The sequence below is a fragment of the Coenobita brevimanus genome, chromosome 48 (assembly GCF_032717465.1).
Source record: "Coenobita brevimanus isolate Jiangsu-jjx chromosome 48, ASM3271746v2, whole genome shotgun sequence".
In the NCBI taxonomy this organism is placed as follows: domain Eukaryota; kingdom Metazoa; phylum Arthropoda; class Malacostraca; order Decapoda; family Coenobitidae; genus Coenobita; species Coenobita brevimanus.
The window spans coordinates 24,514,875-24,528,646 of NC_137001.1; the positions used below are offsets into that span (position 1 = coordinate 24,514,875).

Consider the following 13,772-nt stretch of genomic DNA (forward strand, 5'->3'; position numbering starts at 1 on the left):
TCCTCTTGACTCACTTCCTCTTCCTCTTCATCCCTCTTCCTCCTGACTCCTCTTCCTCTTGCTGTTCATCCCTCTTCCTCTTCCTTTTCATCCCTCTTCCTCCTGACTCCTCTTCCTCTTCCTCCCTCTTCCTCATGACTCCTCTTCCTCTTCCCTCTTCCTCTTGACTCCTCTTCTTCTTCCCTCTTCCTCTTGACTCCTCTTCCTCTTCCCTCTTCCTCATGACTCCTCTTCCTCTTCCCTCTTCCTCTTGACTCCTCTTCCTCTTCCCTCTTCCTCTTGACTCCTCTTCCCTCTTCCTCATGACTCCTCTTCCTCTTCATCCCTCTTCCTCCTGACTTCTCTTCCTCTTCCCTCTTCCTCCTGACTCCTCTTCCTCTTTTCCTCTTGAAGCCACTTAGGGGGATTTAAGATGTTCATAGATCCATAGTGAAGGATTAACACCGGATTATTGTGTGATATTGTGACTTGTGTTGAGACTAGCACTAGTCACGAAGAAGTGCTGAGATGTAGAGTGACAGCCTGTGAGTGAGTCAGCTTAAGGACTCATCTGTATTTTATTTGCTGACAGAGATCGAGCATTGTGTCCTAAATCCAAACACCAAGTCAGCTTTAATCACTAAGGAAATGATCTTAGTTCCGTCTTACAAGGAACTTAACATCTTGAGCGATAGTCAGTCTTTCCTTGTGTGTGTATGTGTGTGTGTGTGTGGGTGTGGGTGGGTGGGTGTGGGTGTGGATGGATGGGTGGGTTTGTGTGTGTGTGTGTGTGTGTGTGTGTGTGTGTGTGTGTGTCTCTCTCTCTCTCTCTCTCTCTCTCCAAAATATGTTGTTCAGATGGCCAGACCGACAGAGAGAAAGAGACAGACAGACAGACAAACAGGCAGGCAGAAAGAGAGAGAGAGAGAGAGAGAGAGAGAGAGAGAGAGACGGGGTGAGAGAAAGTGACAGGATAAGAGACAGACATGATGTGAGAAAAACGGAATGAGAGAGAGAGAGAGTAAGAGACAGGGAGTTAGGGAATTAAAGACTGTGTGTGTGTGTGTGTGTGTGTGTGTGTGTGTGTGTGTGTGTGTGTGTGTGTGTGAGAGAGAGAGAGAGAGAGAGAGAGAGAGTTAGAGTTAGGGCATTGAAAATGGAGTGTGTGTGTGGGTGGGTGTGGGTGTGGGTGTGGGTGGCTGGGTGTTAGAGAGAGAGAGAGAGAGAGAGAGTCTGGGGCTGGCTAGGCACGGGAAGTAATATATTGAGCGGTAGAGAGTTGTGTGGTGTGGGTAGAGGGGGACACACACACACACACACACACACACACACACACACACACACACACACACACACACACACACACACACACACACACACACACACACATATTCAGAGAGAGAGAGAGATGGATGCTAGAACAGTAAGGATGATTACACACACACACACACACACACACACACACATTCAGAGAGAGAGAGAGATGGATGCTAGAACAGTAAGGATGATTACACACACACACACACACACACACACACACACATTCAGAGAGAGAGAGAGATGGATGCTAGAACAGTAAGGATGATTACACACACACACACACACACACATTCAGAGAGAGAGAGAGAGAGATGGATGCTAGAACAGTAAGGATGATTACACACACACACACACACACACACACACACACACACACACACACACACACACACACACACACACACATTCAGAGAGAGAGAGAGATGGATGCTAGAACAGTAAGGATGATTACACACACACACACACACACACACACACACACACACATTCAGAGAGAGAGAGAGAGATGGATGCTAGAACAGTAAGGATGATTACACACACACACACACACACACACACACACACACACACATTCAGAGAGAGAGAGAGATGGATGCTAGAACAGTAAGGATGATTACACACACACACACACACACACACACACACACACACACACACACACACACACACACACACACACACACGCTGGTGGGGCAGTGCAGTTGAAATTCTTAAAACATTGTTTGTCACTTAACTCTTCCTTTTATAAGTAGGGTGTTTGTAGTAGTAGTAGTAGTAGTCTAAGCACTTATAATGAAGGCTGTTACTACGGTTGTTATTGTTAAGTGTCGCTAGTCCATTTAGCCTGAAGGAGAAGTTGACCGAGGATGAGATGGAGGGGTGGAGATGTGAGTGAGGGATGTCTGAGGTGGAGAGGGCAGCTGAGTGGCGGAGTACAAGGTGCCATGGAGGCGATTGGTTTGTGGCCATCCCTTCCGTGATTAAGGCGTCTTGCAATAGATAGATAGATAGGTAGATAGATAGACCATATTTTCTTTAACCTTGCACATTTGCTTTGTACAGATGCCTTGTGAGAGAGAGAGAGAGAAAAGAGAGAGAGAGAGAGAGAGAGAGAGACCCACCTCATACAGCTTTCCTTATTGACTCTCTCTCTCTCTCTCTCTCTCTCGTATTTTTACCTCTGTGCAGTAACCATTTAACAACGCATACTCACCCTTCTGCCCAAATCTCGCATGCAATAGTTAATCGATTGTCAATTTTCAGGGTATATTGATGATGATGATGATGATGATGAGGAGGAGGAGGAGGAGGATTATGATGATTGATGACGATGAGGGGGAGGAGGAAGAGGATGATGATGATGATGATGATTGATGATAATGATGATGATGATGAGAAGGAGGATTATGATGATGATTGATGATGATGATGATGATGAGGAGGAGTATGATGATGGTGAAGATGAGGAGGAGAATAATGATGATGATGAAGATGATGATTGATGATGATGATGATGAGGAGGAGGTGGAGGAGGATTATGATGATGATGATTATGATTGATGGTGATGATGATGAGGAGGAGGTGGAGGAGGATGATGATGATGATTGATGATGATGATGATGATGATGATTGATGGTGAAGAGGAGGATTATGATGATGATGATGATGATGATGATGATGATTACCCAACACAGCCCACTTCGATACCACAATGTAACCTTAATCACTCCTACCTTGCAGACTTTCGAAGATGGAAGGCACTCTCGGCCTCTCATCCTCGCGATCCATCTCTGCACTCCTCACCACCATCTTGTTAGTTACGTCTGTTAATGGTAAGGAGAAAGTTGATGTCTGTTGATTAAGTGATAGGTGGTGGCGACTGTCATCCACTCACTTGATGTAGTGCTACCTGCTTCTTCCTTCACCTGCATCATTCTTTTTCTGTGTCTGCCCTCCGCTCATCCTAATACTTAACATCATCCACTCACTTAATGTAGTGCTTCCTACTTCTTCCTTCACCTTTATCTTTCTTTTTCTGTGTCTGTCCTCCATTCTTCCTATGTCTCACCATCATCCACTCACTTGATGTAGTGCTGCCTACTTCTTCCTTTACCTTTATCATTCTTTTTCTGTGCCTGCCCTCCTCTCTTCCCATTTCTCCCATCTTTCCTGTCACTTCTTATTGCTTTTCTTTCCTTTACAGGTGGCTTTACATTGAGTGACAAGCCTAATGGTTTCCCGTAAGCCAAGAAACCATTTACAACGCTGGGTGGTAACCATATAACCAACTCACACGTGTTCCCTACGTGTCAACAAGTGGGTTGGCGGAGGGTTAGTGCCCCTCCCCGTAAAACAACTAACTCAAAGACAAACGGCCACCCCTTACAGGATTATGGCGTCTGGCAATAGATAGATAGATAGATAGATAGGTAGTATAATATTTCACCTTTGTACTTCTCAAGGTAATATTTAACCTGTCTATTCTTCTCACTCACCTCTTCAGTCTAATATTCCTCCAAGATTAATGAGATTATTTTTAACGTTAGTCTTTCACTGCCAAGATTAAGTAAATGAAAACGTTTGGTGATCAAGAAAACGTTTCCCTAGAGGGCAAAAAACGTTCCTCAGTCCATCACCTCTTCCACGTGTAACTTTGTAAATAAATCACCTTTTTCTACGTGTTCCTTTCCCGGTAGATTATCACTTCTACTTGTCACTTACTTTAAAATTCACCGTATCTACTTGTTACTTATAATTCACCTCATCTACTTGTTACTGATTCACCTCATCTACTTGTTACTTAATACTTTTTCACTTGTTACTTATGCACTCTCAGGATCACTTAAAAAGGAGTTATAAGTAGGATATTGACTTATTTTAAAAACTAGAGTTGTTCCATGCATTTGAGGGGCAGAGGAAACGAATCTAGTGCTGGGGAAAGTTATGTATCCATCTGTTACCAGTCGCCTTAATCCCGTAAGGGGTGGCCACAAACAAATCTCCTCCATGTCGCCCTGTCCCCAGCCATTCCACTGCCCTGCTCCCAGGTCACACACCCCTCTCTCATATACCTCTCCACTCCATCCCTCCATCTCATCCTTGGCCTCCCCCTTCCTCTCCCCCCTCCACCTCACTCACATACACTCTCCCTGTCAGTCTCTCATATACCTCTCCACTCCGTTCCTCCATCTCATCCTTGGCCTCCCCCTCCCTCTCCCCCCTCCACCTCACTCACATACACTCCCTGTCAGTCTCTCATATACCTCTCCACTCCATCCCTCCATCTCATCCTTGGCCTATCCCTCCCTCTCCCCCCTCCACCTCACTCACATACACTCCCTGTCAGTCTCTCATATACCTCTCCACTCCATCCCTCCATCTCATCCTTGGCCTCCCCCTCCCTCTTCCCCCCTCCACCTCACTCACATACACTCTCCTTGTCAGTCTCTCATATACCTCTCCACTCCATCCCTCCATCTCATCTTTGGCCTCCCGCTCCCTCTTCCCCCCTCCACCTCACTCATACACTCCCTGTCAGTCTCTCATATACCTCTCCACTCCATCCCTCCATCTCATCCTTGGCCTACCCCTCCCTCTCCCCCCTCCACCTCACTCACTTACACTCCCTGTCAGTCTCTCATATACCTCTCCACTCCATCCCTCCATCTCATCTTTGGCCTACCCCTCCCTCTTCCCCCCTCCACCTCACTCACATACACTCCCTGTCAGTCTCTCATATACCTCTCCACTCCATCCCTCCATCTCATCCTTGGCCTACCCCTCCCTCTCCCCCCTCCACCTCACTCACATACACTCCCTGTCAGTCTCTCATATACCTCTCCACTCCATCCCTCCATCTCATCCTTGGCCTCCCCCTCCCTCTTCCCCCCTCCACCTCACTCACATACACTCCCTGTCAGTCTCTCATATACCTCTCCCCTCCATCCCTCCATCTCATCCTTGGCCTTCCCCTCCCTCTTCCCCCTTCCACCTCACTCATACACTCCCTCTCAGTCTCTCATATACCTCTCCACTCCATCCATCCATCTCATCCTTGGCCTCCACCTCACTCACATACTCTCCTTGTCAGTCTCTCGCTCTCCAAGGGAAATTTATAATGTTGATAATTTGTGGTGTTGGAATGGCATAGAGTCAACAAAAGAAATATGAGAGCGACGAGGGTATTGTCATCGCTACCTCTGGCCCACCTGTTAATGAGCGACAGGGATCGAGTTAATTAGGATCCCGTAACACCTCTACCTGACCGATTTAGTCCGCAATTTTTTTCAGTGGATTGTATGACACCTGTTAATGTATGGTTGACAGATCGAGACACCTGTGTTTACCTGAGTAATAAGAGGACGCCAGGTGTTAATTAGGGTCCCGTAACACCTCTACCTGACCGATTTAGTCCGCTATTTTTTTTTCAGGGGATTTTGTGTCGCGCCTGTTAATGCATGAGTGACAGAGATCGAGACACCTATGTTTACCTGAGTAATTAGAGGACGCCCGGTGTTAATTAGGGTCCCGTAACACCTCTACCTGACCGATTTAGTTCGCTATTGTTTTCAGTGGATTTTATGACACCTGATAATGTATGGTTGACAGAGATCGAGACACCTGTGTTACCTGAATAATAAGAGGGCGTCAGGTGTTAATTAGGGCCCCTTAACACCTCTACCTGACCGATTTAGTCTGCAATTTTTATTCAGTGTATTTTATAACTCACCTGACAATGCATGAGTGACGGAGATCGAGACACCTGTGTTTACCTGAGTCATTAGAGTGCGCCAGGTGTTAATTAGGGCTCCGTAACACATGCTTCTGACCGATTTAGTCTGCTATTTTTATTCAGTGTATTTTATAACACCTGATAATGTATGGTTGACAGAGATCGATACACCTATGTTTACCTGAGTCATGGGTAGGCCCCAGGTATTAATTAGGGTCCCGTAACACCTCTTCCTGACCGATTTAGTCTGCAATTTTTATTCAGTGTATTTTATAACTCACCTGACAATGTATGAGCGACAGAGGTCGAGACACCTATGTTTACCTGAGTCATTAGAGGCATCAGGTGTTAATTAGGGTCCCTTAACACCTCTACCTGACCGATTTAGTTCGCAATTTTTTTCAATGGATTTTATGACTCACCTGTTAATGTACTGTATGAGTGACAGATCGAGACACCTGTGTTGTACCTGAGTAATTAGAGGGCATCAGGTGTTAATTAGGGTTCCGTAACACCTCTTCCTTACCGATTTAGTTTTGGATACGGCTGGCTGATATCCTTTTGCGCGCTATTTATGCAGAGGGTGGTGATATAAGAGCAGGTAAGAGAAGAGGACGGGTAGGTGTGATAAGCAAAATAAATCGCCTAGGAAGATGTGTTAGGCGTAACCGTCTCGGGGAACTTCTCTTTTTATTTGTTTGTTTGTTTGTTTATTTTACCTCGAAGTTAACTTCACAGTGCCTATAAAATGTGTGTGTGTGTGTGTGTGTGTGTGTGTGTGTGTGTGTGTGTGTGTGTGTGTGTGTGTTTTGGATCTCCTGGAGTGTGTGTGTGTGTGTGTGTGTGTGTGTGTGTGTGTGTGTGTGTGTGTTGGATCTCCTGGTGTGTGTGTGTGTGTTGGATTTCCTTGTGTGTGTGTGTGTGTGTGAGACAGACAGACAATCAAACAAATGAAGACAGAAAGGATGGTGATCTTAGAGTATTACCCCCCTCTCTCTCTCTCTCTCTCTCTCTAGAGGAACTAGCCTGTATATCTATTTCTATCTATCTATGTGTCTATCATTTCATCTACTGTGTCTGTGTATGTCTATCTGTCTATCTATCCATCTATCTATCTAACTATCTATCAGTCTGTCTGTCTATCAATATATCTGTGTATGTCTATCTGTCTATCTATTTACCTGTCTATCTATCGCTCTATCTATTTCGTGGCCCCCTCACTATGAACACCTGAGTTATTCCTGTCCCTACTCATTAACAACCCTCTTCTCACCACTCCCACCCTTACACAGTGTCCCGCCTATCTCGCCATCACGTTGTCGCGTTGCACCACCTCCTCCCCCCTCACTCTCACTCCTTCACCCCTAGTATGAGAAAGGTATGATGGAAGAGTAGTAGTAGTGGTGGTGGTGGTGGTGGTGGTGATAGTAGTAGTAGTGGTGGTGGTGGTGGTGGTAGAAGTAGTAGTAGTAGTAGTAGTAGTGGTGGTGGTAGTAGTAGTAGTAGTAGTAGTGGGTGGTGGTGGTGGTGGTAGTAGTAGTAGTAGTAGTAGTAGTGGTGATAGTGGTGGTCCGTCTCTCATTCTCCAGTCTCTTCCTCTCCCTCGTATACCTCTCCATCTCATCCTCGGTCTCCCCCTCTTCCAACCTCACACATACTCTCCTAGTCAGTCTCTCAAGTCTTTCCACGTGGCTAACCTATGCCTTCATACTTCCCTTTTTAATAAATCTTCATACTATCAACACAGCTTGCCAGAATAGTGTGTAGTGAAGAATATACAACGATACATCTATCTATCTATCTATCCATCTATTGCCAGGAAAATATAAAATGCAAAAGTACAGATAGACGTTGTTAAGAGAGGTGTGGTCAGGGGTTAATTCATGTCTTCAGTATTCAACGTTTTTGTGGTGTATAGCTGTTAAGAGTGTGAGTGAGGTTGGGAGAGGGGTAGACCGAGGATGAGATGCAGGGATGGGATGGAGAGGTATACGAGGGAGGGAAAGAGATTGGAGTATGAGAGACTGGCTCGGAGTGTGTGTGAGTGAGGTTGGGAGAGGGGTAGACCGAGGATGAGATGTAGGGATGGGATGGAGAGGTATACGAGGGAGAGAAAGAGATTGGAGTATGAGAGACTGGCTAGGAGTGTGTGTGTGAGTGAGGTTGGGAGAGGGGTAGACCAGACCAAGGATGAGAGGTAGGGATGGGATGGAAAGGTTAGGGGTCAGTTGCTTCAGATTAAACGTTTTTCTGCTGTCTAATAATTAAACCGGGGGATCTTAACCCCTTCCCCAGTTCACCCCCCCAGTTCACCCCCCCCAGTTCACCCCCCCCAGTCCACTACCCCCCATGTCTCCCATATCCCTATAGCCAAACCATCAACATTACTACCAGTCCCAGTACCATGATTTTACTGTACATGTGGATAGATAACAACAGTAGAGGGAAGGAAATCTATCTATCTATCTATTGCTTTAATCCCGTAAGGGGTGGCCACAAACAAATCGCCTCCATGTCGCCCTGTCCCTCGCCATTTCACTGCCCTGCTCCTAGCTCACACCCCCCTCCCTCATATACCTCTCCACTCCATCCCTCCACCTCATCCTTGGCCTCCCCCTCCCTCTCCCCCCGCTCCACCTCACTCACATACACTCTCCTCGTCAGTCTCTCACTCTCCATCATTTGCATTTCTAATTCTTTCCTTGTGGAGAAACGGCAGATGATATTGGTATTTTCTTTGTTTCTTTCTTTTATTTGTGTCATTCCCTTTAATTCATCCCTTTAATTTTGCCCTTTAATTCTTCCTTTAATTGTCCCTTTAATTCATCCCTTTAATTTTTCCCTTTAATTCTGCCCTTTAATTCTGCCCTTTAATTCTTCCCCTTAATTCTGCCCTTTAATTCTTCCTTTAATTCATCCCTTTAATTCTTCCCTTTAATTCTTCCCTTTAATTCTGCTATAGAGCATTTGAACGTTTTTTGTACAATCTCCCTGGATATTAAACGTTTGTCTTTGGGCCACGTGCAGTCGATACGCAGTAACTTCCTCCTCTCTCAACAGGGAGCTGCGAACTTCCGGGTCACTGGCGAGGCGGGTGGTTCCAGAGCGGGGTCAGGGAGGTCATCTCAATCACACGTACAGAATTCTCTTCCAAAGGTGCCTGCGTTCAGTCCGATGGAGACAAGTTTTTGTTTAAGGACAGGTGAGTAGCTGTGTTGTGTGTGTGTGTGTGTGTGTGTGTGTGTGTGTGTGTGTGTATATTTAAGGTGAGAGTAAAGGAAAGGTAAGTATGTCTTGTGTATGTTTAAGGAAATATGAATACAGTATATATATATATATATATATATATATATATATATATATATATATATATATATATATATATATATATATATATATATATATATATGTGTGTGTGTGTGTGTGTGTGTGTGTGTGTGTGTTTTTATGTGATCGACTCTGGCTTCACAACCTGCTATCAAGGCCCAGCAGTCCACCTACATACCATACACCTCTACATGTCACCACTTCGGCGCTAACACCCACCGTCCATACTGAATACATGCTAGGGCTGTCTCATACAGGACTGGTGTATTGGTATTAGCGGGGGTATTTTTACGACACCACCACCGTCCATACTGAATACATGCTAGGGCTGTCTCATACAGGACTGGTGTATTGGTATTAGCGGGGGTATTTTTACGACATGTCGGCGGGTCTTCTGGTAGATCAGTAAAGCCTGATTTAATGAAATTCAAATCCTTAAACTGTTCCCTGCCCCAGCCGGGATTTGAACCTGGGTCCGTTAGAACGGCAGGCCACCTCTCTACCGATTGATTGTGTGTGTGTGTGTGTGTGTGTGTGTGTGTGTGCTTGTGTATGTTTAAGGAAATATATATACAGTATGTGTGTGTGTGTGTGTGTGTGTGTGTGTGTGTGTGTGTGTGTGTTTCTGCTTTAGGCTAGAGTGAACCCAGGGTAAGGGGTGGGTTGGGGAGGGGGGGGGGAAGTAATGAAGACGTAGGTAGCCCAAACACCGGAAGTTCTCCCCGACACACAGCGACAGGGTGTGTTGGTGTGGCGCCAAGTGTACCTCACGGGTGGAGGGGTTAGACACACCAAGCTTACACCAAGAGCCAGATTTACACTAAACACGAGAGTCATGAAGCCAGGCATTCAGTTTTTTAAGAGTTATTTTCCCCCAGATAAGACATTATTTATCTATCTGTATAACTCTATCTATCTACCAGTATCTATCGCTGTCTATCTATCTATCTGTCTATCTATAGCCAGACGCCATAATCCCGTAAGGGGTGGCCGTTTGTCTTTGAGTTGTTTTACGGGGAGGGGCACTAACCCTCCACCAACCCACTTGTTGACACGTAGGCAGCACGTATGGTTTGGTTATATGGTTACCACCCAGCGTTGTAAATGGTTTCTTGGCTTACAGGAAACCATTTGGCTTGTCACTCAATGTAAAGCCACCTGTAAAGGAAAGAAAAGCAATAAGAAGTGACAGGAAAGATGGGAGGAATAGGAAGAGAGGAGGACAGGCACAGAAAAAGAATGATAAAGGCTAAGGAAGAAGTTGGCAGCACTACATCAAGTGAGTGGATGATGGTGAGAAATAGGAAGAGAGGAGGGCAGGCACAAAAAAAGAATGATAAAGGCTAAGGAAGAAGTAGGCAGCACTACATCAAGTGAGTGGATGATGGTGAGAAATAGGAAGAGAGGAGGACAGGCACAGAAAAAGAATGATAAAGGCTAAGGAAGAAGTAGGCAGCACTACATCAAGTGAGTGGATGATGGTGAGAAATAGGAAGAGAGGAGGACAGGCACAGAAAATAAAAAAGATAAATATGAAGAAGTAGGCAGCGCTACATTAAGTGAGTGGATGATGGTGAGAAATGGGAGAAGAGGATGACTGTGACACAAAAATATACGAAAAAAAAAAAAAATGATAAAGGTGAAGGAAGAAGTAGGCAGCACTACATCAAGTGAGTGGATGGTGGTGAGAAGTGGGAAGAGGGGATGTCTGACACACAAAAATATACGAAAAAAAAAAAAAAAATGGTAAAGGTGAAGGAAAAAGTAGGCAGCACTACATCAAGTGAGTGGATGGTGGTCGCAGCAACGCACCACCAACAAGGACACGCGACGGTCAAATTTGCATTCCCGCCTTCGCATATCGGTTCCAGATACGAAATTGCTGTAAAGAAAGCCTTGCCATTGATTTCAAAAAACGAACGTAAGCATTAATAGTTTTTTCAGTTCTTTCGTAACAATAATCAAACATTAATTAGGGCGTAGGGTGATAGGAGCAGTTGGTTTTCCTCTCCTCTGCGTCACCGTCACAGCTACTCCGTCACTTTCCCCCGTAACTCAAGGGAGGAGAAGGAGGAGAGGGCGAAGGGAGGAAGGGAGAAGAGAGGGGCAGGTGTGAAGAATGAAGGAAGAAGGGAAGGAAGGAGGGTAAAGGGAGAGATGTGAAGAAGGAAGAAAGAGGTAAAGGTGTGAAAAGGATAGAAGGAAGGAAAGTAGAGGGAGTGATGTGAAGAGGAAGGAAGGAAAGAAAGAAGGAGGGAGTGATGTGAAGAGGAAGGAAGGAAAAAAAGGAAGGAGGGAGAGATGTGAAGAGGAAGGAAGGAAGGTAGAGGGAGAGATGTGTGAAAAGGAAGGAAGGGAGGGAGGAGGAGGAGGAAAGGAAGGAGGAAGAAAGAGAATGAAGCAGGTGTAACGAATGAGTAATTAGGGACTTCCGGACAGATGCGCTTTACCTTGATACTCAGGCCGCTATAACTCCTACAGAGATGAATAATAATAACGTGCCATTAGCTGAAACAATCTATACTCTCTTCACCCTAACTTGGCCTAGATTTCCGTCCATTTTTAGCTTATTTCACGTAGCTCTATGGCAGAATAGGGCTCAAAATTCTTGCCATAGCACTTTTTCGTGACTAGCATCGTATTCAATTGCTAATCTGTAGTTACAACTCAGCATTCAGGATGGAGAGATAGTGGTTTTAGGCTTGAAGAGGCGTGGTATGTTTCTCTGCCTAATATTTCACCTCTTCTGCTTCTCACTTTCCTCTGCTGGCTAATATTGCTAACTTGAGAGAGGCTTGGTATGTTTCTCTGCCTAATATTTCACCTCTTCTGCTTCTCACTTTCCTCTGCTGGCTAATATTGCTAAGCTGAGAGAGGCTTGGTATGTTTCTCTGCCTAATATTTCACCTCTTCTGCTTCTCACTTTCCTCTGCTGGCTAATATTGCTAAGCTGAGAGAGGCTTGGTATGTTTCTCTGCCTAATATTTCTCCTCTTCTGCTTCTCACTTTCCTCTGCTGGCTAATATTGCTAAGCTGAGAGAGGCTTGGTATGTTTCTCTGCCTAATATTTCACCTCTTCTGCTTCTCACTTTCCTCTGCTGGCTAATATTGCTAAGCTGAGAGAGGCTTGGTATGTTTCTCTGCCTAATATTTCACCTCTTCTGCTTCTCACTTTCCTCTGCTGGCTAATATTGCTAAGCTGAGAGAGGCTTGGTATGTTTCTCTGCCTAATATTTCACCTCTTCTGCTTCTCACTTTCCTCTGCTGGCTAATATTGCTGAGCTGAGAGAGGCTTGGTATGTTTCTCTGCCTAATATTTCACCTCTTCTGCTTCTCACTTTCCTCTGCTGGCTAATATTGCTAAGCTGAGAGAGGCTTGGTATGTTTCTCTGCCTAATATTTCACCTCTTCTGCTTCTCACTTTCCTCTGCTGGCTAATATTGCTAAGCTGAGAGAGGCTTGGTATGTTTCTCTGCCTAATATTTCACCTCTTCTGCTTCTCACTTTCCTCTGCTGGCTAATATTGCTAAGCTGAGAGAGGCTTGGTATGTTTCTCTGGCCATAGATGATTCTCTCTGATATGATGCGTCAGGGAGGAAAGTGACGGACATGCCTTAAGTGTAACGTAGACGCAGTGGAATATTTTAAACTTTTATTTCAAATTTTACTCTGCGCATCGTGACTACACATATGATTTTATTGTGACGCCTCCATGTTTACGTTTGAATCAGAGTGTTCGTAATGGCAGCGTTTGAATCAGAGTGTTCCTAATGGCAGCGTTTGAATCAGAGTGTTCCTAATGCCAGCGTTTGAATCAGAGTGTTCCTAATGGCAGCGTTTGAATCAGAGTGTTCCTAATGGCAGCGTTTGAATCAGAGTGTTCCTAATGGCAGCGTTTGAATCAGAGTGTTCCTAATGGCAGCGTTTGAATCAGAGTGTTCCTAATGGCAGCGTTTGAATCAGAGTGTTCCTAATGGCAGCGTTTGAATCAGAGTGTTCCTAATGGCAGCGTTTGAATCAGTGTTCCTAATGGCAGCGTTTGAATCAGAGTGTTCCTAATGGCAGCGTTTGAATCAGAGTGTTCGTAATGGCAGCGATTGAATCAGAGTGTTCCTAATGGCAGCGTTTGAATCAGAGTGTTCGTAATGGTAGCGTTTGAATCAGAGTGTTCGTAATGGCAGCGTTTGAATCAGAGTGTTCGTAATGGCAGCGTTTGAATCAGAGTGTTCCTAATGCCAGCGTTTGAATCAGTGTTCGTAATGGCAGCGTTTGAATCAGAGTGTTCGTAATGGCAGCGTTTGAATCAGAGTGTTCCTAATGGCAGCGTTTGAATCAGTGTTCCTAATGCCAGCGTTTGAATCAGAGTGTTCGTAATGGCAGCGTTTGAATCAGTGTTCCTAATGGCAGCGTTTG

General features: G+C 45.1%; 1 protein-coding gene across 1 annotated transcript in view; it reads left to right on the forward strand.

Annotated features, from left to right (window-relative positions):
• The window catches only part of LOC145399233 (uncharacterized), a 49,524-nt gene that overhangs the window by 16,849 nt on the left and 18,903 nt on the right, over positions 1 to 13,772 (forward strand). The window contains exons 2-3 of the mRNA XM_080271923.1: positions 3,041 to 3,132; positions 9,093 to 9,234. Coding sequence (XP_080128049.1) covers positions 3,041 to 3,132; positions 9,093 to 9,234 — 234 coding nt within the window. The remainder of the gene's footprint in view (positions 1 to 3,040; positions 3,133 to 9,092; positions 9,235 to 13,772) is intronic.